At 42.0% G+C, this 22,793-nt stretch overlaps 1 protein-coding gene across 2 annotated transcripts in view; it reads left to right on the plus strand.

Annotated features, from left to right (window-relative positions):
* The window catches only part of MTRR (5-methyltetrahydrofolate-homocysteine methyltransferase reductase), a 54,531-nt gene extending 39,422 nt beyond the window's left edge, over positions 1–15,109 (plus strand). For both annotated transcript variants that reach the window (XM_019491123.2, XM_006274491.4), the window contains exons 13-15: positions 6,384–6,476; positions 6,577–6,759; positions 12,981–15,109. In XM_019491123.2, the coding sequence (XP_019346668.1) occupies positions 6,384–6,476; positions 6,577–6,759; positions 12,981–13,125 (421 nt within the window). In that variant the 3' untranslated portion in view covers positions 13,126–15,109. The remainder of the gene's footprint in view (positions 1–6,383; positions 6,477–6,576; positions 6,760–12,980) is intronic.
* The last annotated feature ends 7,684 nt before the right edge of the window (positions 15,110–22,793 follow it).

The raw sequence follows: 22,793 nt of genomic DNA on the forward strand, positions 1-22,793 counted from the left end.
ATTTTTTCCGTCTGTTGGTTTTGGGGTTTTTTTTGTAACTCCCATTTGCTAGTGAGGGTCAGGGGGTAGATATATTGTACATCAGCTATTAGCTGGCCTGTCAGGCATGCTGGAGATGGGCAGAAATGCTGTGTTTTTGTTCAACAGTGCAATTAAATTTTGGCTTTAGGGGTTTTTTTTTAAAGCTTTTCACTTAAAGGAAGTGAGTAGCTTGTCCTTTGAAGCCATGGTGGATAAAGTGAAATATTAAATATTATTTGCAGTGCTATGCAGACACTCTCTGATTCTGCAAACCCTCCTAACAGCTAAGCAACTTAGAGGTGCATTTTGTTCTTTTCTGAATGCCGCGATGATCAGATTTGGTTAGTTAAATCCTAAAAAAATGCCTTTTACATCAAGGCTCATACTCTTTTTCTGTGCATGTATAACTATTCATATTTAACTACAGATTTTTTTCAAATTCCCCTGTTTGTTGTAGATGTGGTATTTCAGCAGAGTAGCATCAACTCAAAGCTTGGTTGTTTTCAGAACAGCTTTGTTTCATATGCTATAAATAAAATAATCTTTGCTGACTTGTTGTTTTTGGGTAGTGGCCAAACCCTAGTCTTATCCACTAATGTGAGATCATTCCATTTCATGTCTTCGAACATGTACCAAGAATGTTTCTTCTATTGTTGAAACAAAGCTGTGGATTTGTAGAGCTTTTGTATCCGTGACTGAGCAGTCTTTAAAGTTTATGGAACTCAAATCTCCGCAGATTTGTTTTCCAGGCTGTTTCTGGCTTTTACGTGTAAGTTCAAGCACAAACTCTCTGCTTTTGTTTTTAATTTACACTATGAAAATTGGAAGAGTGGGTGATGATGTGTCAGTAAAGGGGGGAAAAAAACCTAGGGAAGTATTTGTATGTGGAGCATGAAATTGAATTGTGGCAGTGTCAAATGATTTTTCTACTGTGTAATAAATTCTTAGGAAAATATTAATTGGGAAAGACAGAAACTGCATTTGCCGATGTAGAGATGCTTAAAAGGATTTGCTGTCTAAGTTTACCATCATTATTACCACTAAAGAAAGTCATAATGTGCACCGTTTAACAAGCTAATATATTTGCTGCTGCTAATTACCTCTGTATTATTATGATGGCACAAGCCAGAATTGTCATCTAAGAGGCTGTTTGGAGGAGCGTAGAACTTTTAGTTTTAAACAGATTTTGGTATTGTTACAAGCCAAGGCATTTTAAACTTTACGCTTCTGGTCCAGTGGTAGTGGCATTATAATAGGAAGGGATTGTGGTGACTTGCGGAAAATTTGTGTGAGCTTGAAGCTTGTTTTATACATTGCACTTTCAGGGTATTCAGCCCTGGGGATTTAACATGTTTACCACTGTGGTTGTATAGGTGAGAGCCAAAGGGCATTTTCAGTTTCTCTGAAACGGGTCACTTCACTTTTCAATCCAATCTTTCTCATCCAGGAAGGAGAAGTATATCAGGCTTCAGAAATCTATTCTATTCAGTTTTCAACAGACATTACACCATATGCTTGTCCAGAATACTTCTGATGAAGAGAAACATCTTTTCACAGAGCATTCCTGACAGTAACTTTCTCTTCTTGCAGTGATTTTTCTGTCAGAAACTTGGAAATGCAACCATGTAATACATTCTAGCATTTGTCCCTTTAGTTTTTTTCTCTATTGTTTTTAAATACAGAGGGGCCGTGATAGTAAGATTATCTGTTTCTTATCTAGTCACTTTTTCACCCGTGGATCTGAAAGTATTTTACTAAGGTAGCCAAGTGTTGGGGCTCTACTGCCTCAGTCTAGCAAGATGTTTAAATGCTTCTTTGTCCTAGGGTAGCAAAATATATCAGATTTAGCCTTACGGGCTGCTTACATACATTAAAAAAACAACCAAACAAACAACACCCCCCCACCCCCCAAAACTATGCTTTACTTGATACCAGAAGAAGCATCATGTAACTTCAACCTGGTTTTGCAACATCTGTATAGATTGGGCTCTTTGGCAGGGCTTTTTGGTGCTTTTATCTGAAGCTGAGTCAATCAGCTATTGGGTAAAAAGTGCCAAAAAAGCCCCACTAAAGTACCAATCTATATAGACATTGGGCAAGCCAGGGCCAACTAATGCACTGTCTTCTGGACATGTGCTGGCCTTGGCATGGGAATGCACTGAGTTTAAAGCAACCATTATGACCAGTGTTAACAAGATCTCAGGATGAAACGATGATGATTGCATCGTATTGCACATACATGTTTTGGAGGGTTTGCACAGTAGATAAGGCAGAACAGGGCCTTGGCTTCTCCTCGCTGTTCTCCATCTTCTGAGCAGAATTTAAATATTGGCTTCCTTTCAAACCAGCTGTATCTAATCCTGGATCACATTAAAAGCTCTACTATATATTTTCCACTAGGAGAAGGATGTGCACAACAGCATGAATGAGGACTGGGAGCCAGAACCCATGGGTCTTTTTTTTTTCTACAGTGTGACCTTGGGCACGTATCAGCCTGTCCATAGATCTGGTTACATATTTGCTAAAATATTGAATTAGCCTACACAGATGGTCAGGCCTAATTATGTTTAGTGAAATGCCAGCAGATCTGGGACTTAAAATGTTATGTGAGCGCAAACTGATGGTGCTGCACATAGCCTGCATAGACACTGGATTTACTTTGGCAGGGGTTGGTTTTCTTTATTTTCCCTAGAGTTTCTGCATGTTTCCAAAGTCTGGAGGCCTGATGGTCAGCTGATATAAACTGGCACAGCTTCACTAAACCAGTGGTTACATTAATTTAAATTAGGTGAGAATCTGGCCATGCATGGGAAATAAAGGAGACCCTTGACTCTTCCATAGTTCAGAATAGATTTCACACACTCTCTGTATTTCCAAGGAATCTTGTGCTCACTTTTTGAGCTACCCTTGATTTGCTTTGGCAGATGTCCTACCACCACTAGTGACTACTTATAAAATTTCAGACTGCTGACAGCTTCCCCTCTAAATGCTGAGAGGAACTGACCACAACTTCCTAGTGCAGCTTTTAAGAGAATATTGTAGCAGTGTACTTCTTTCTACAGAAAGCTGTCTCAGCTAGCCAACCATTGTTGGCTAGAGGAAGTTGAGACCTAGTTACCTAGAGGAAGTTGAGACCAGGAGTGTGGTAGGGCGTGGAGTGGAGGGGAAGTAAATGTGCTGCTCAACTTGGAGCTGGAAAGGAACTTGAAGAATTTGAAGAAGTCACAGAAATGAAGTTTCATAACCACCCTGAGATCTGCATGAAGGGGGAGAGGGAGAAACCATGGCTAAATTCATTATTGGCAAGAATAAAAAACCCAATGTATACCCCACAGTGTAGGCATGATGCACTGTGCTTCTCTTTCTCCAGGGGCAGTGAGAAAAGGAGATGGGGGTCTGTTCAGTTTTACAGATTCCTTCCCAACCCCGGTGTTTTCCTGGCTGTCTTGATTTCTGAATAAACAATGGAAGACGAGCCTTCAGGCCATAGCTCATCACTGAAGTTGATTCATCTTGAAGGGAGGAACCTAATCCCCTCTTATTGCTTTCCCCCACAAAGATGTTGAGGTGGCCTCAGGAAAGCTCTGAACCTCTCTAACATCAGTTTTCAGTTTGTCTTTTAAATTCAGTAGGGTTGGACAGATTCTGGAAATGAGAGGAATGTGGGGTTTTGAGGGTAGGAGGGTTCTTGGTATATGGGGTACTTTTTTTGACATTGGATCTGCCATACCCATGACCTATCTAATCTCCACAAAGGAAGAAACTTCAAATGACCAGGGGAATTGTGCATGTCGACAGTGCACAGTTTGGCAGTCCTGCACATTCTGGAACCACATAGACACATACAGTACCACAAATATATGTGTATTAGTATTCCCATTTTTAAATACAGATGAGATGGAGAAACAACTTAAGTGGTTCTTTTAAGATGAGAGACAGTGGTTGTGATATCTGACACTGGCACTTGGTATCTTGAAAATAATAGGTTTGTTTTTGGCTTTTCTGCACATTTCAATTGGTGCTTTCAAATTATGTACTGAAAAGCCTATACTAAAAATAAGGCTTTTTAACTCTAGTAGGACTTCTGACTAGATTCTAAGTTAAAAGACTTACCGAACTATTACATACATATACATACATATATACATATATATATCTTTAGTGTTCTGAGAAAGGTAGAAACGTTCCATGTCCAAATCAGAACTGAGCCCGTGGAAAAATAGAACTTGGAGCCTATTTAATTATTAATTCTAGTATTAGATTTTTTGGGGGGGGGGGATAAACAAATTTCTATCCAGCAGATACAAATCTGCTAGATCTCATCTTTGTAGCAGAATTTTTAGTTTTGAATCCTCTTGCTGATCTCCTAAACTCATCAGTTTTGTAAATTGAAAGTTTATAGTTCCTCTTTCCTTCATAGGTTTTTGTTTCAGAGCTGGTGTTCAGTCTGGCTTTTCTTTTTGTGTGTAGTCTGCCTCAGATGAGGTAGTATCCATGAACTGCATTGGCAGCCCCTTCTGAAAGCCGATGAAATTGTGATTTATGTGGGTTAATTTCAGACCTAAAACTTTCATTAGTGTTTCTTGTGGGACACTGGTAACTTACTTGTATAACTGAGATTTAGTCCCAAGTGATATAATAGCCTTTTTATCAAACTGCAAACTTTTAACAATGAAAGCTTAAGGCAGGTGATGAGTAATTGTCCACTGCATACTGATGTGCTTTTTGTGACATGTTAGTTGTGTACTGTAAAATGTGTCACGCCTATTTTAATAAAGCCAATCCAAAATAATTTGCTGGTTTTTTTCAGTTTTTAGTATCAAGTTTGATATCGGGTTTTGCTCTAATTTGACTTCCCCTTGACTATGTAATAAGTAAGCAAATGCACAGCTCAGAAATTTGATTCAAATAAATACGTGAGAATTTGGATCAGATTTTATCAAGTTGTTTTAGGGGGCCTTGTCTGTAGTGACCTGTCCGTCCTTGTAACTTCCATGCCCCTTGCCTGTGTTCTCATAGGTTTTGATACTTAGGCCCAGAACTCTTAGGATCATAGGAAAGCACAGCTAAAAGGGACTTCATGAGACCTCTGATCCAGCCCTCTGCTCAGGGCAGGATCCTCCTTGAGTAACCCAGCCCAGCCAAGTGTCTATCTGACTTGCTCTTAAGCTTCCAGGGACAGCTTCTCTAGGTAGCCAAGTCCAATACTAAACTATCCTCCTAGTCAGGAGGTTCTTCCTCTTGCATTTCGTCATCTTGCACCCACCACTTCTTTCCACAGCAAAATGTTTTTTGAACTATTTCTTGGAATGTGGCAGCTATCACTTAGCTCTACCGCAGTGGAGCAATATAGGACTTAGGTTAAACTGGAATTTGGACTATTGGGATAAGCCATCACATGGGGTGACTTCCTGAACTGCCTTCACAAAAGGCCTAAAGGGGAAGAGAAGGTGATCATTGGGAGGTCTGGGCCATTAATGAGGGATCTTGGACTGGGTAGGATCAGGTACCTCCCTGATTCGTCCTCTTAACCAAGGACAGTGGGGGAGGAGGAGGAAGTAGGCTTTTCTTATCCCTTTTATTAGTGATCTCTGTTCTGTTCAAGGGATGGATGAAATCTTTAGGTCTGTGCTTTTACATCTTTGTTTGATACTAATCTAAACCGGCTGTTAAAATCTTAATGCTTATTTATCCTCATAATAGTTCTTTTAGGTCTTAAATATTTTTTACATAATTTCCAATACCTATCTCAGTTTAAAAGATTCATAGCATTTTGGCACCAAACTATAACATGTTTATTATATAAATACAAAATGAAAGGTAAAATCATAAGTAAAAATTGTTGCAACTGTTCTTTATTTTGGTGTTATTTCTGTTAACAAAGCTAGTAATTCTTGCTGTTATTTAGTACAGTCAAGATTATTTAGATGAAGTCACTATTTTTTTCTGTGACTAAATGCATGTTAAAATGCAAATGCTTTGTGTGGAGTTTTCCTCCCGATTTAATTGTAGAATGTTCCTATTGAAAGATGTTCTTCATTTTCGTGGGTCAGTATTCAGGAGTGTAGCTTGGGATTTCCAAAAGGACTCAATATTGACTTACCTACCTCCATTGGGGTTGGTAGCCAAACTCCCACTGACTTTAGTGGCAGCAGAGCTGTTGACTGCTTCAGAAATTCTCCCTCCTCTCTACATACCTCTAAAGACTTGACAGTCATTGACACTGCCCTACCAGTATGAAGGAGCGTTATAGAATAGTGTAAAGGAGCTTCCAAGTTTAGTCAGTAACAGTTGCTGGACTGAGTAGAAGACGTGTTTAACAAATACTCTCTATGCCTTTCCCCACCCTGTTGTCCATGTAGACAAAAACTCCAAGAAGAGCATGCAGACTGGAAGTTTGGAGAGACATGGCTGTTTTTTGGCTGCCGACATCAGGATAGAGACTATTTGTTCAGGCAGGTTCAATATTTAGTTTTGTTGTCTGTGCTATATCTAGTGTTTGTGTGGGAGATACTGATCTCAGACCTGTGGGTGACCCTTTTTATTGCCTTTTAGAGATGAGCTCCAGTATTTTGTTGAAAATGGCATATTAACTCATCTTAAGGTCTGTTTCTCAAGAGACCCTCCAGCTGCAGCAGACATGGCCTCACCTAAATATGTGCAAGATAACATTCGGCTTTGTGCCAAAGACGTTGCCAGAGTACTGCTGAAGGAGAAAGGTTGTTTCTATGTTTGTGGGTAAGTACGCTAAGACTGAATGCTTAACAAAGAGAGCATTTCAGAATGGGTTTAAGGTGTTAGAAAGAATTGTTAGAATGAAGTAAAGGCCTCGCACCAGCAATGCTAAAAGATTCTTGTCTTTAAAGTGCCATCTTTATGGCATAATATTAATCCTTCAGTTTTGCAGCTAAATCTTTTTCACATAGTTCATCACCAGGTGTAATATGTCCCCACTGACCTCATCCCCTTACCATGGCAATGCTAAACAGTGGCCAGTTTCAATCAAATAGATTTACTCACATGAGAGGTGCACGCACACTACACAAGCCCCTTCTCCAGTAACATGTCTGCAGCTTGTGCTAAAGGGGAAAAAGGTACAGTATAACAAGTGGCCAGTAGGGCTAGGGACTTTAGCCTTTCTGTATCTAAGCAACTACATGGCAACATGATCACAAACATGAGCAGTTCTGATCCCATCCAGAAAAAGTTTTCTGCCAGCTGAAATGTATTCCTGAACTGTTTGTGTGCATGTGTGTATATAAAAAATAGTTTGGGTGTACATTTTTATATACATCGTAATATGTTATAATAATATTCATGTATATACACATATTACCATAAAATATTATGCTATATTTAAAAATGTGGGGGGGAGTGTACATGTATACCATATTTACTCAATTATAAAATCAGGTATTTTTTCCTCAGATCAGCACAGGGAAAACAATCCCTTATTTTACATTTCATACAAGGAAATTGTTAAATACCTATTTTCTGTTCACCTGTCTTTGAACCGCTGCTAAAAGCAGCATGTGCTCAGCAATGGAAAGCAACTATAAAGTTGATTAAATGCAGCCAACACCGTGTGTGGCTATAAAACACATGGCCCACATGGGGCAAACATGTAGATGGAAACCTTTTTTTATTTTTTTATTTTTTTTCAAATTACAGATTTTATTAAGAACACACATCACTTTACACTTGGAAAGCTTCACATATTGAGCATCCTTGTTTTACCAAGACTTCATATTGCAAAGCAACTGCATATCAAAAAATTATACAACTCCATATATTAAACCCTTAAACACCATACATCAACTTCCCACAAAAAACCTCTTGCAGAACTCTGTTTCTTCATGCAGAACCCCATGAATATCAGTTAACCTCCCTCTAAAAATATATATATATATATTATAACCTCAGTAACCACCTGAAACTCTCTACCCCTCCCATCAGTCCTCTGTTGGTTCAGTGAAACAAGTGTGTCTAGTCTTTTTTCCTCCACTTCTCTACTTCCTTTTCTCTGATTTCTTCTTTGTCTCAAGTGCAGAATTTGTATAGCAGCTCAATTCATGCAGCCCCAGCATCAGGCACTCTTTCAGTGAACGGCAACCCCTTAAAAACCCAGAGGTTTCTTATTTCCATATATTGGTTTTAACACTTGCTAACAGTGTGCTTAATATTGTTTCCTCAGGCCCCTTTGGTATGAGGCTGTATAATGCCATCTCTTATGTTACAGACTGGCTTATTTTTGTTTCGGTGGTGTTGGTTGTAGCCATGTTGGTCTAAGGACATAGGTGGACAAGGTTATTTGGGAAAATGTGATCTTTTATTAGACCAATTGAATAGTTGGAAAATTTGATCTTTACAAGCTTTAGGGCACAAGCACCCTTCTTAAGGCATATGAAGCGCCTTTTTTCAGTACATATACCTGAAGAAGGGTGCTTGTACCTGAAAGCTTATAAAGAACAATTTTTCCGACTACTCTCTTGCTTTATAAAGTCCCATTCTGACTAGCCTTTGTCTTTTCACTTTCCAAAAGAACGGTCATATTTCCCTTTGTACTTTCACTACCTGCTGCCGTGATGGTGAAAACACAATTCCAGCGTACAAAATGATCGACAGTAACACTGCCTTAACGGCCACTACTCTTCTAGCAAAGGACAGTGTCCTTCCCATCCACAGCCATAATATTTGTTGTGCCCTCGCTGTTACCTTTTCCCACACTTTCTTTTCTTTTCTTTCCTTTCTGCCTCGATTGGGATCCCAAAAACTTTAATCTCTCCCTCCACTACTTGTAGTCCAAGCTTCTTGAGGTTCCTCCAGTTTCCCACTCCCATTTTAATGCTTTTTATTTTAATTTAGCCCCAGTTGCTTCACCATACTCCATTGTATGTTTTAGTACCCTTTCAGTGGATAATTTGTCTCTAAACGCTACATTGATATTGTCCATATAGAATGCACACTTTACCTCTTCCCCCTCCTGGTATCATTATCCCACTTATGATTTTATCTTTCCTGTTCTTTGCTTCAGAGGCTCCATTGCGCATACAAACAATATTGGTGACAGTGGGCACCCTAGTTTTCCCCATGTTTGGATTTTAAAGGCTCTGCTCAGATGTCCATGTATTAGCACTTGGCTTTCTGCCTCTCTATATAACAGTCTTATCCATCCTATTAATTTCTCTAGGAAGCCCAATTCCCTTAATACTTCAAACATAAAATGATGATCCACTCTATTGTATGCTTTCTCCAGTTCCAAGTTTTCTACTGCTATATTTAATTTCCTTTGCTGAATGTGTATCGGTCTATCCCTTATCAGCCAAATCAAGTCAGAAATCCTCCTGCCAGGTTTGATCTTCATGTGTTACTTTTTTTCAGGTGGTTCTGTAGTCTCAAAGCCACCATCTTTGCTAACAACTTGTAGTCCGTATTTAGCAAGGTAGTTGGTTTCCAGAAGTTTTTTTTTCTCCCTTTTCTTGGATAATAAAATTACTATTCTGCTTGTCAAGTCCTTCCCTGCCTTTTCTTTTCCCACTGTTTCTTTGAAAACTTACTATATCCATCCCCCCCATGGCCAGAATTTCTTGTAAGATTCCATGGGTAGTCTATCTGCTTCTGAAGGTTTTCCTTTTTTACAAATGTTTAAGCACTCCTTCACTTCCTATAAATTATCTTTTCTTCCATCTTCTGTATCTCCTCCTCTTGTACTATTCCTTCAGTTTCTCACACAAAATTATTCATTTTCCTTCGGTCTTATTTGCTTCTTCTGGTATAGTTCTTCACAGAATCGCCTTGTTGCTTCCAGCACCTCCTGCTTTTCCACTTGGACCCCACCTTCTATCTGTACTATTTAGCTCTCTTTTTGTCTTCTTCACTCTGGCTAAAAAGCATCCGGACCATTCTTCTTTTTCTTCCACCCACAGTGCTTGTGCTAAAAAGATATCGTTTTTCCAGCTCCTGTTTTTGTCTCTCCTAGCTCCTCTCATACCTGTCTTCCTTCTGCAGTGTCCTTTAGCAGCTCAATTATCTTTCTCTGCAGCTCTCTCAGTTCTATAGTTCTTCTCCCCACATTTCTTCAGCCTGCTTTCTTCAAAAATTCTCTTGTCCTCTTCTTCACCATCATCCACCATTCTTTGGTACTCTTAAAATATTTCTTCAGTGTCTTCCACCCGTTATACCTTTTTGTGTATGCTTGACACCTCTCCACTTGTAACAGTTGTACATTTAACTTCCACACTCCCTTTCCTCTTTTGGGGCTCTTACTAAGACTCATTTCCACCTTCAGCATCCGGTGATCACCAGATGCCATGTTTAAGGTTTCATTTTTTCTTATCTCTGTTTCTTTGGATACAAACATAAAGTCAGTTCTTGATTCCTTCTTTCCACTGGGGTCTGCTTTCATGAAGGGTTTCTCACCTGCACACACATCTTTTAGTGATTCTTCTTTTACTATTTGTGTTAACAATCTGTACAAACTGTCTTATGTTCTGTCTTCTCCTTCCCCTGTTCTGCCAGCCTCTTCTATTAAACAGTTGAAATCCCTCGCTATTATTCACAGTCTTCCTCCAACCACTTATCCCACTAGTTTTCTCAGCAGAGTCTTCCTCCTCTCCCTCTCTGGTGGTGGATATACATTTAAAATTTTTAATTCTGTTCCCCTGACTGACAGTGTCATTTATTGTAGTCTGTCACTGATGATATCTTCCACCTGCTTCACTCTCACCTATGGATTATTTGAAAAGTATTGCTATACCTGCTGCTTTATCATTTGTCCCTGACCACTAAGATGGTCCCCATCTCCACCTTTCTCATAACATTTATACTCTCTCTATTGGTATACTGCACTCTCGTAGGTAGATTATGTCTGCCCGTACCCGTTTTAACACTGATTCAATCTTTTCCCATTTTTTCTCATTAAGACATTCCTGACATTAATTGATACTGTTATCAGTGTTACTGTGCTTGCTTTAACTGAGTGCATCTGTGTTTGTCAGTTCTGCTGCTCACTGTAGTGGACTTCACTCAATCCCCCACTCACGTCAATTGCTTTTGCAAGCTGCTTGATTGCTTTTGCACTCAGGTTCTGTGGATTTATCAGCTCGGAACTGTGCATGATTCGACCTTGTGAATTATTGCACCTATGGCAGATTTAAAATTCTCAGCCAAGACTTTGGCCATCAGTTTGTAGTCAGAGTTGAGGAACATTATGGGTCTCCAAGTTTTTAAATCTTGTCTCTTCCCCTTCCTGTAGAGGAGGTTATGAGCCCCCAATATGGGGGTTATGAGCCCTCATTTCATTCCTGCATCCAGGTGGCCCTCCTGCATCCTCTTCCCATATACCTCTAGCACATCCAAGCTCACCTGGTTCCAGAAGGTCACATAGGACTCCTTGGGCAGGCCATCTGCTCCAGGAGTCTTGCCATTCTTGAAGCTGTGGCGAGTTTTATTGGTCTCCTCCAGCATCTACTCCTCCACCAGTTTCTGATTTATGCTTCCTGAGGACCTGGGTATGTTCGTGCAGGCATTCTTTTATGGCCTCCAAGCATTCAATGTAGACTGGTATAGAGCTCCCATTTCAAGGCCGGAACCCTACTGCAGCTGCAAGGCACATTACAGTACCAACAGGAGAGAGGGCAGAACACCACCATGCTAAACCTCAATCTAGAGAAGGCCTGTGACAGAGTGTCCCACCAGTTCCTGTTCGAGACACTGAAGTACCCCAAACATTGTCACCTGGATAAAGGCGCTGTATACTGATGTGAGAAGTGAGGTATTGGGAAACAGGTACCTGACCAGCCCATGGCAGAGTTGGGTGTCCAGTAGGGTTGCCCACTCTGCTGATTCTTTTCATCTGTGTGGTGGAACTGCTAGCCCAGCGGCTCAGGCAGGGCCCCAGGATCAGCTAAGTCCCAGTCCCTGGGAGCAGCTGGGAAGAGATGAGGGTCCTGGCCTACATGAATGACCTCAACATCCTATGTAGGGACAAGTGGTCGATTGAAAGTGTTACAACACCCAAGTATACAGAGTGGTGGCAGGGGTCAAGTTCAGCATGTGCAAAAGCAGCTGCCTGGTACTGAGTGAACTTGGGACCTGTCAGCCCTGAGGGTCTCCATGTCCCATGAGGGGGTTAAGATCCTCGGGGTGAAGTGTGACCCAGAGCTGACTGTACAGAAAGCATGGGAAGAAACTGAGGCCAAAGTCAAACAAAGGCTGGGTCTTTGGCACACGTGACACCTGTCAGTGTACCTCCAGATTTATTTTCCCTGCTGTAGCAGTGGGAGGCTGACAAGTTCAAGACAAGCCTCCAACAATTAGATTCTGCACCTAGAAAATTGTATCAAATTTATAAATTTTCCATATATAGAATCTAATTATTGAGGGGTCATCTTATAATCGAGTAAATATGGTATATATGTATCACTACTCGTCACATGTTATACTTTTTTTGTTGTTTTAGCACACATTGCAGACATGTTTCGGGGGGATATGTTTAGTGTGTGTGCATATCCTGTCACAAAAGTGAGTATACTTGCTTGAAGTCCTATCACTGTTTAGCATTACTATGGTTAGGGGATACAGAGAGTGGGAAAAAATGACATCTGGCTATGAACTATGTGAAAAAGATTTAAGTTGTAAAAGTGAAGGATTACGATTTTATACTACAGAGTTGGTACTCTAAAGACAATGGCTAGCACTGATGATCATGACAGATTCTCCACTTGTGTATGTGTATTTATACATAGAGAGAAAGAGATGAATGTATTGAAAGTGTCGTATCATGTGTGAGAAGTAACCTGTTATCTGCCAGCTACATAGCATCTATGTAAATGCTGTCATCCAGTGTATATTCTGTCTCAGAAATTATTGTTTGCTTCCAAAATTATCCTGCCTTCAAGGCTGTGCATGAAAGGGAAAATCTGCTACTGAACATTTTTTCCCTTCCATTTCTTTTCTAGAGATGAGAAGAACATGGGTAAAGATGTAAATGATGCATTAATAGATGTGTTCAGCATGGTGGCTGGAGCTGACAAACTGGAAGCAATGAAAACCCTGGCTATGTTACGAGAAGAAAAACGATATTTACAGGATTTGTGGACCTGAATATCTGGCCTCTCTTTTCCCTTTGAAAGTAGAGTGTTAGACCCTTACATACTGTACGAGGACTACCTGATTCTCTGGGTTACTGTTAGATCAACTTAACTGTCTGCTTTTTAAAAAATGAAATGCATAAGTGAACTAAAGTACGTCTTACATTTTACCATTTGGTAACCATTTAATTTCCATAATTCGTACTAACTTTTCAGAATTTAAGAAGCTTTACACATTTTTAAAAATGGAATCTGTGAATTTGTAGCAACATTTCAAAATGGATTCCTTTAGAGAGCTCTGTTCCTCTAATGTAATGATGGTGGCCTTAACTTTTTTATATTTGTACAGCATACAATAGTATATAGTATGGTATCAATGGGTAGAGGAGATGCAGTAAATGGAAAGTTACTCACTAATTGTAATTTATCTTACTGCTATGCATTAATTGAACATGTCATATAAAGGTCTTATGAAGGAATTGTTCTACATGTTTTGTGTCAGTCCTTCAAAATAGGAATTGCAAACAGAAGTTGATATTTGAAACCAGAGGTGTAGCCAGGCAGTTCTTTGCTCAGGACAGCAACAGCTGCCTCAGTGCAATCAGCCACTGTTAGGGTCATGGCTATTTTGCCTTTCCCACGTCCTGCCCCTACAAAGGCAACACCTGGGGCTGCCCCAGGCTCTTTAGCTATGCTAATATTTTAATATTAATATTTTAAACATTGTGAGTACAATAATTCCATCCCTGAGTATTCTGCTGAATATCGATTTGGAGGATGAGGTGAGGTGCGATACTCCTTAGGTGCCCTTCGGATCCTTTTCAGTAGGTTTTTTTTCATTTTACTTTCCCCAAGCTGCTTTAACCCTTCTTTGTGACTCCTCTGCTGGTTTAATTTCAGGATTTTCTTTGAGCAAACGTCCTCAATGTGCCAAATTTTGGGGGAGACAAATACTGATGCTTAAGTAGGGAACACCAAACTGATTTTTACTGACAGCTTAAATAATATTTGAAGCCATTTTACAAACTTAAAGCCATTGATTCCTCATACAACAATGCAGATCACTGCTGCCAAATTAAAACTTATGACAATTAGGTCACTAAAATACCCATCCACTGCCTAATAGTCCCACAAGGCTCTTTCCTTCTTCAGTCCAATCATAACTGCTATCACCTTTCTTCAGATTGTCACTTCTTTTTGGCATACACTATTCTAACTCCTGATCCCCATGTTTCCATCTCCTCTGTTTGGTTCCTCTCCAAGCCTAAACTGAAGAAAAGGAGAAAAGAGAAGAATTTTTTTTTTTAGCAGTGGTTAACCTAAGCATCTGTACTTAAGATATTTTTCTCCTTTTTCTCTTCGTTCAGTCTCGTACCTTAAAGCAGTCTGTACTGGGGTTCCTCTTCTACCACTTGTGGTATCATAGTTGTATTCATAAAAGGAGTGGTTGGTATAAAATAATAATAAACTAAAATAAATTCCCAATTTTTAGAAGAAACTTTTAAAGGAACTTTGTCTTTTATTAAAAATGGTTAGTTTTGTTACAGCTTTGAAATGATTGCAAAATAACAGTTATTTCAAAGATCAATTAAATGTTTCAACTAAAATTGCATGTGTCAGTGCCTTTTACAAAGAAGTTAAAGCAAGCATTTGCTAAGTAAAGTCTCCAAAGATGGCACCAGAAAGACAGACTTTTTGAAAGAACGTGGTTAGGATTTTGGTCATATTAGGTTTAAAAACAAGAAAAAGTAAAATAAATCAATGTTACAGGGCTCTTTTTTTTTCTGTAATTGGTTGTGGATCATGAATATCAGCCTCACAAAGTGCACATTTCACTTTCAGGTATTTGAGCCTTTTAAAGCCTGCTGACTATTCCCTCTGTATAGTAGATGTGTTGGGTAGCATGAAGCCATTGAAACATTCAGAGTGTCTTCTGTATTGTTATAATTGTAAATAAGGTGTAACCAACTGCAAATAAACCTGATGCTGTTAGTGTTCACCTTCTACTATCTTATATGTTTTGGGTCTTACAAGCATGTGCCTTTGTAAGGCAAATAGTGATTGGATAGGAACATAGGCCATTAAGCCTGTTCACTTTCATAGGCCATAGTTTAACCAAAACAGTCTCCAGAATCACCACTTCAAGCGATCTCATATGACTACAAGGCACCAAACCTGTGACACTAGGAACTTCCTTCAGCATTCCATAGGGAAAATGGAAGGTAAGGGTATTGCCAATGCCATACCACTATAATGACAGGGAAGGGCTGGGTTCAAGTGTAAAGGTTTAATATCCACCAGCAAAAAAGTTCAAGAGTTTACAGTAAAAAGAAAACGTTCTTGGGTTGACAACCCTGCTAAACTGTAGAGATTGTGTACATTGTGCTGCCTGCCCCCTCTCTCCAACCCTGCCCCCTCTCTCCAATCCTACTAAGGGCTATTTACTCACCCCTATACCTTGATACCCCTGACTGTACCATGCTGTTACCCTTGGGCAGCCTTTAGTCCTACCCCTACCAGCCCCCATAGCTGAGAGAAAGCTCCCTGCAGGGTGCTGTGGTCCCATTCGGACACCAAGTGACAGCTGTGTGATGTCTGAGCTTCTATCAAGGTGCAACTGCTTAGTTTTTTTACTGACAGTGAAAGTTTTATTATAGACTCTACTGACAACATTTTTTGCCTGATTTTTTTTTTTAATGACAGTAAATTTACTGACAGTTGGTAACCCTTTGCCTTGGGTGAGTTTAATTAAAACAACAATAGAAGCCATGGGATATAAAATGAAACTTTTCATTTTGGGTTTCCTTTTCCTCTCATTTTTGTCACTGATCAGGAGAGTACATTGAAGTCCTGTGTTCATCTAAGCTATTTTTAGTGAAGTTTAATGTTATGTCTGTTGTGCCGCCTTTCCAGCTTGAAGGCGTGTTTTGCCTGGGATACTGACTTTCCAAGGGGGCTGCACACAAAGGGGCATTTGTTTGGTTCATAGGCAGGAATGTTTCCTTTTCAGGTTCTCTCTTGTGTTTGAGGTATCAAGGCTTAACATTTTGTCTAAAATTGTCTCCACCAAAACTATCAGTTCTTTAAAACAAGACAGTTCTATAACAGGGGTACTTAACCTCTGGCCCACGGAGCCATGCAGGGCTCTCTACAGGTTAGGAAATTTGGTGGTGGGGGAGCAGTGGCAAAGAAAATATTACTACCCTCTGCAGTGGCTAACTTCCAAAGCCCACACAGTGGGTGAGACTGGGCCATGCCCCCTTCCTCCTGTGTGGCTGGGTTAGGCCGGCATGCCCCCTTCCCTCAAATAGCCAGATTGGTGCTGGGCTGCACCCTCTACCCCTGTGTGGCTGTTTTGGGGCCAGGCCATACCCCTTCCCCCTGTGCAGCTAGGTTGGGGCTGGCTCATGCTCCCTCCCCAGCCCCTATGGGATATGTTGGGGTTGGGCCAAGTCCCCTTCCCTCTGGTTGGACTGGGACCAGGCTGCCACCCCCTGCCCCTCTCTGCATGGCCAGCTGGGTCCCTTCCATTTAATAACTACAGAGCTAGAGCTAATACTGTATATACACTGAGTTTGTACAAAGGCCAACCAGCTTGCTATACTTACCTTCTAGTAGTAAATAATAGTCAACAACTATCATAGAAAAATAAGTAAAGTAAAAAACACAGATTAGAAGAACAAACAACAAGCAGACTTTAAAATTTTTAACTTTAAAATCATGCTGTGATTTAAGTCAGATTATTAGAGAAGTCACACTTTTAATATGCATATTAACCAACAGACGAAAAATTATTACTGCAGGATAATCCACTTGGTGAACAAGCTAATGAACCTTGGGTAAGCTTAATTAAGGACAATAAGTTGAAAACATTAAAAAAAAAAATAAAGACTGTAAGAAAGACAATAACAGTGAAACCACTTCAAGTGAGCAAGGAATGACCCAGTAGCGGAATCTTCATTGCTTATGGTAAATTAACATAAAACATTAAGGCAAGTAGGGGTGTGTGAAACAACGCTATTTCATTTCAACTTCTATTTCACCGTTTCTATGGGATAGTGTTTCGTTTCAAGTTTTGTTTCATTTTGTCGAGATTGTTTCACCTATAGGCTATAATGGGGAGCATGAAACTGCCTATAACTTTCATTTTTTGGCAGATTTGGATGAAAACAGCAGGAATGGTAGCCACTGCTGAGGGCGTGAAGCCTGCCAGGTTTCAAGGAGATAAGTGCAGGGGTTTGTGGGAAACTGCACCTCAGGCTGCTGATAAGCAAAACACGTGACGTGTGACTGTGTGTGTTAAGGCACGCCCTCACTGGTGCTGGGGCCTCTGCATGACATGGTAGTGTGCCCCAGTGAGGTCATCTACCCTACAGCCTCATCCCGGTCCTCCACTTTAAATAACAACAGGTAATAACTTAGTAAGCAGCATGGTAGCACTAGCAGCATCTCAGGCAGCCAAACTGTGACAGAGCCTTTCTTTCCTCTCCTGCAGGAGCCAGAGAACTCTCCCAGCCAGCCCCAGCCCTGAGGCTTAGATGTGCCCAGGGCCCTGCCTCCTTCTGGTCAGATGACTGTGGACAGGTGCTAGGAGTGTTGCTCTAAGGACATGGCAGTGGCATACAAGGTTCTTTGGATCAATCTATTCTGGACCAACTGAATAATTACAGAAACCAACAGAAATATATCTTAGCAAGCTTTCAGGTTGAAAAACCCTTTGTCAGGCTGAGGAAGCACCTGCAGTTGGTGTGTGTGTGTGTGTGTCTGTGTGCGTATGCTGTTCCTGGATGGAAGCAATAGTTAAGCCAGAGGCTGGCATGCAATGCAGGCAAGAAAGCCAGTCAGTGAAAATGGACATGGAGGCATCAGGGGTGAGGGACAGGCTGAAGTGAGGGGCGGGGGGGAGGGGGATGTAGCAGCACAGATAAAAATGAAGAGGTACCTGGGGGAGTAAGATGTCTGGCGGGCTGTAGTGTGTCAGAATTCCATTGTCTATCCCTGTGGTACTCATGTGTTTTGTTCCCTTGCCCTGGCTGGTTTTTGCTCGGCAGTGCAGGCAGATAGCATATGTGGGATCATCTGCCAGCTCAAAATGATCCCAGACCACACTACCCGCTTGCTTCTGGGGTGCGGGTGCATGTGTGCATGCTACAATTTCCCCCTCCTCAGCAGGCAGAGGCACAGCAAGAGGAGGAGCGGATTAGGCTGAGCCTCTTGCCTCCGCACCCTCTATGTCAGCCTCCTCTGAAGTGCCTTCTGGGAAGGAGACCTGGCTCTAGGAGAAACTTGAGGGGTGTGGAACACAAACTCATATGATTCCCCTTCCTTCTCCAGAATTTTCCTTGCCATGGCACTCAGATCCAGATCTAGCTCCAGCTCTTCCTCTGGCACTGGAAGGCTCAGCATAGGAAGTGAAATGGGGATGGAGGAGACTGTCATGCTGCTGCTGCTTGTTGTCATGGTGGTAGTGGGGGGCATTATGGCTGGTGCTCTTGGAGGGGATGCAGACTCAGGCACAGGCAGTGACACGGACACTGCTCCCCTCTCCTTGCCCCTGTACAACTAGTGGAAGTCTCATGCCTGCTTGTTGTAGCAAAGAGGCTGCGTCTCATTTTTTTGGGGGGGGGAGGAAACTAACACCTTTCCCTCTACCCCCTCTTCTGCCCCTCCCTGAATGCTCGCCAGCTGCCTTTCCACCACACTTCATGGTGTGCTTCATAGTGTCTTATCTTTGCCTCGGTGGGCTGGAAAATCTGTCTCTTGTTCTGTAATGTTATCTATCTGATTTATGTAATATATGTAGATAAGATAATTGTATGTATGTGCATTTATGTAATATATGTATGTTGTATGTATGTATTTATGTAAGAAATAAAATATATAAATGTATGTATGTGTTTTCCTATACAAATTCTATATTAGTATTATGCAATATAATTATGCTGTGCTTCCCTGCACAGTGAATGGCATGCACGCTGAGAGAGACAGCACAGATTTGAAAAGAAACAAAATAGACTAACAAAAACAAAAAGAGGATTTTCAGGGAGGGATGAATTGAAAGGAATCAATCAATGAATATAATAATAAAATAAAAGGGTATAGAAACTAAAGCAAAAGGTATTGCTGAATCCCACTTGCTAGGCTAGCAAGTAGGAAATGAATGGTTGCCTTTGTTGTCTAATGCTGCTGAGCTTCTGGAAGGCATCTCAGTAACTGATCCCAAGGCAGAAAGCAGGCTGGTTCAAACAATGCTTTTTATGCTGTTTTTCCATCCCCCCCCCCCCCCCCCCCAAGCACTGGGATTGGAAGGGACTTCAGGGAGAGATCACAGTCACTGGCAAGCTACACAGTCAGTGTCAGAGCAGTCTTTCCCCACCTCTTCCTCCTCCCTCTCCTTACTTTCTGTTTCCCTGGAGGCAAGTCCAGCTTCAGCTCTGAAATTGGAAACGTTTGAAACGTTTGGACTGCCAGTGGCAGAAAGCCAGCTTTGTCTCTCCCCCAAAAACTCTGCCCTGTGACAATTCGATTAGGATGGGCCCAGCAGAGGATACGTACCTTTACCCTATTTCTTTAGGTAACCTGAGCTGGCTACATTCCTGAGGGAGGGGGTAAACCTGCTCCCTCTGCCTACGTGACTAGTATCACATACCTGGGTGAGGGGCTTCCTCCCTGGTGGGCTAGAGTCTGCCTGGCAACTAGTGATGTATTTCAAATTGGTTGGTTGACAGCCAACAGGTGCTGGCCTCCATTGGACCAGGTAAATGAGGTCACAAGGGCTATATAAGTTAAAGACTGCCCAGGAGGAGGGAGCAGCAGCCATGAGGGAGACTCAGAGACAGAAGAGCTGTACCATCTGAAACTTGCTCTCTCTCTCAAAACTCATGATCAAGGAACTGCCTGCCTCCAGAGGGAATCTCCAACTGCCTCTGGATGATACTTGTGAGTAAGCTACCTGAGATCTAACTAGATATATAGCTTGCAGTAACTCAGATGCGTGATAAAATGGCTACCCAGCCAGGGGAGTTTGCTCTATGGGTTTTCTCTGATATCGCTCTACCCTGTACCCTATTCTAACCCTACCCCTTGTAACCAATAAAGTTCCCCTTTGTACCTAATTGTGGGAGACTTACTGGGAGTGGGTCTAGATTATGCCTTGGGGTCCTCTTGGTTCGGCTGACTAAGGGAGACCACTACTTGTGCTTCCGACTGAGGGAAGCATCCCAACTTCTTGAAGTGAATCAAGTACCCTTGAGGGCTACTAGGCCTATGTTTCCCAGGGTGCACAGAACCAGAATCAAATCCAGAGCCTTGGGTGGTGGCAGCTCTACCCCCAGGCTAGCGGGTGTGCTTCAGGAAGGGGGTTGACCAGATGTGAGGCACCCCCAGGGAGGCACTCGGAGCCTGGAAGGTGGTGGGCCACAGTGAGGTGTGTGGCTCAACACAGGAGTGCCCCCTACTTGCTGCTACACTGCCCTCATTTCGTTTCAAGGCTGTTTCGAAGCCTTGTTTTGTTTTGATTTTGCTGTTTTGAGCTTGGAATGAGTCGAAACAGCATTGAAATAAAACAGCCAGCAGAATTTCACAGAGCCCTAAAGGTAAGCTGTCTTACACATGAACTACCATCATGAGATATAAACAAGAGTAGGACGGTTCCCAATGCACCATCTTCATGACAGAATGTAATCCAAACCAACATCAAATCTTAGTTTCCAGTTGACAGGAACAATGAAAATATGGCTCCCTAGTCATAATTTAAAAATGCATCATTCCTTCATGCTTTCATATGGGCAGAAATTAGAATCGGTTCTAGACAATTTTTCCTCTGCTAGCTATGTAAATGTTGTGTGAAGGCTTTATGGTTTCCTCTGAAATGTTTGGCATTGCTCACCATCACAGACAGAGTGCCTGTACAAATACAGTGTCTGCCTACATTTAAAAGCAACAACTTTTAAACTATAGAGTTGTGTTGTTGCCACTAAATTAGCTAACAGTTTTTTATTAAGAAAGTTGTAGAATAACTAGACACAAAAAAACCCTCAAGAAAACTGTCAAAAGGGCAAGAAGATGCAGTGACAAATAAAAGGACCTGTGTTAAGCTTTAGTTCTAGGTGTCTGAGGGATCCATGTTAGTAATTGTAAATGTGAACTCAAGGGCCTCTTTCTACTCCTGTTGACTTCACTAAAACTTCTAATAAGTCCTATTAAATGTCCATGTCTGTTCTTGAAAGTAGCACAGCTGCCTGTGTTCCTGCTCTCCACTAACTTTGTGCCCCTCCCTGAAAAATGTGAAAAGAAACCATTCATGAGACACCAAACAGAAGCATCTGCTGAAGCCTTTTAACACTGAGTTTCAAAATTGCCAGTGTAACCTTTCTGCCCGGCACCAGATGGTAGCAACAAGGGCTGAGTTCACTTTAGGGTTTTACACAAATTAATTATCCTGGCTCAACCCCCACCCAGAAACTTGGGAAAATAATTTCTTCCTCAGCATTCCAGTGTGAACAGACTTCCTCACTCCCACCAATAGCAAACTATAATGGAGTGTATTAATAAGGAAAAGGGAGATGGGCTTTCAAACCAATTTAAGAACCCCTTAATCAATCAGTAGCTCGCTTCAATCTACTACTAACAGCTGAGTCAACAGGTTCAGAGTCCTCACTTAGTCCCACACAGGGTGGACAGTGTAGTCCGTAGACCTAGTGTAGCTCTTAGTCAAAAGTTTCCTTTGTCTCACCACCACTGGGGTACAGCTCCACCACAGCTGTTGCTACTCCTTCTCACTGCCCCCTACTGAGGGGCAGTGCTCCTCACCCCTGTTGCTTCTTATTGCTTATGGGTGAAGCTCAGCTCCTCTTCTGCTTGCAGAGGCAATGTAACTTTCTTAGATGCAGGCTCAGATCTTTCAGGATCTGGCAAGTAGTCTTCTATCTGACCTGCTGGTAAGGATTTCAGCTCTTTAGTACATAATGGGAACATCTACATGTGCAAAGACTGGGGTGGGTTTACTCTAATAAATTACTCTAGAGTAAACCCACCCTGGGCAGGCATCTACACGCGTGGGAATTCGGGAGCAGATTTGCTGCTTCTGCCCCCTTCTGCCCTGCAGCAGCCAGGGGGAGCTCTAGGATCTAGGGAGCACAGGGCCAAGAGATAGCTGTCACCTGGTGAGGCCTGAGAGATTGCTTCCTACCCCTGGGAGCTGCCTGCTGTTGGGGCAGGCTCCAGTGATGAAGCCTGGGTGGGGACAATGTCCTCCTGCCCTAGCAACACAGAGGTCCCAGCCCTGGTTCCCCAGTGGGAGGCAGGGGGCTTGGAAAGAGCTGCAGGGGAGGGGCAGGTCCCAGCCCTGTGCCCCAATCTGATGGGGCAGATAGCAGTGGGGGCAGCAGGGAATTCCCCACCCAGCAGGGGGCTTGCTGTTAGCTGCCCCACCAGCAGATCAGGGCAGGGGGCTGGGACCTGCCCCTGCTGCAAAGCTTTTTCCAAGCCCCATGCCTTGATTGCCCAATTAGGCACAAGGCTGGGAAAAATTTGTTGGGCTAGAAGATGCCCTTGACTGGGACAGTTCCTGGCCATCCCCAGGCTGCATAGGTAAGTTTCATTGTTGTTAGGGTCAGAAGAGTTCTCAATAGATCATCGAGTCCGATCCCCTGCCTCGGACAGGAAAGAGCTCTGGGGTCA

Source organism: Alligator mississippiensis, chromosome 3, assembly GCF_030867095.1.
Source record: "Alligator mississippiensis isolate rAllMis1 chromosome 3, rAllMis1, whole genome shotgun sequence".
NCBI lineage: Eukaryota > Metazoa > Chordata > Crocodylia > Alligatoridae > Alligator > Alligator mississippiensis.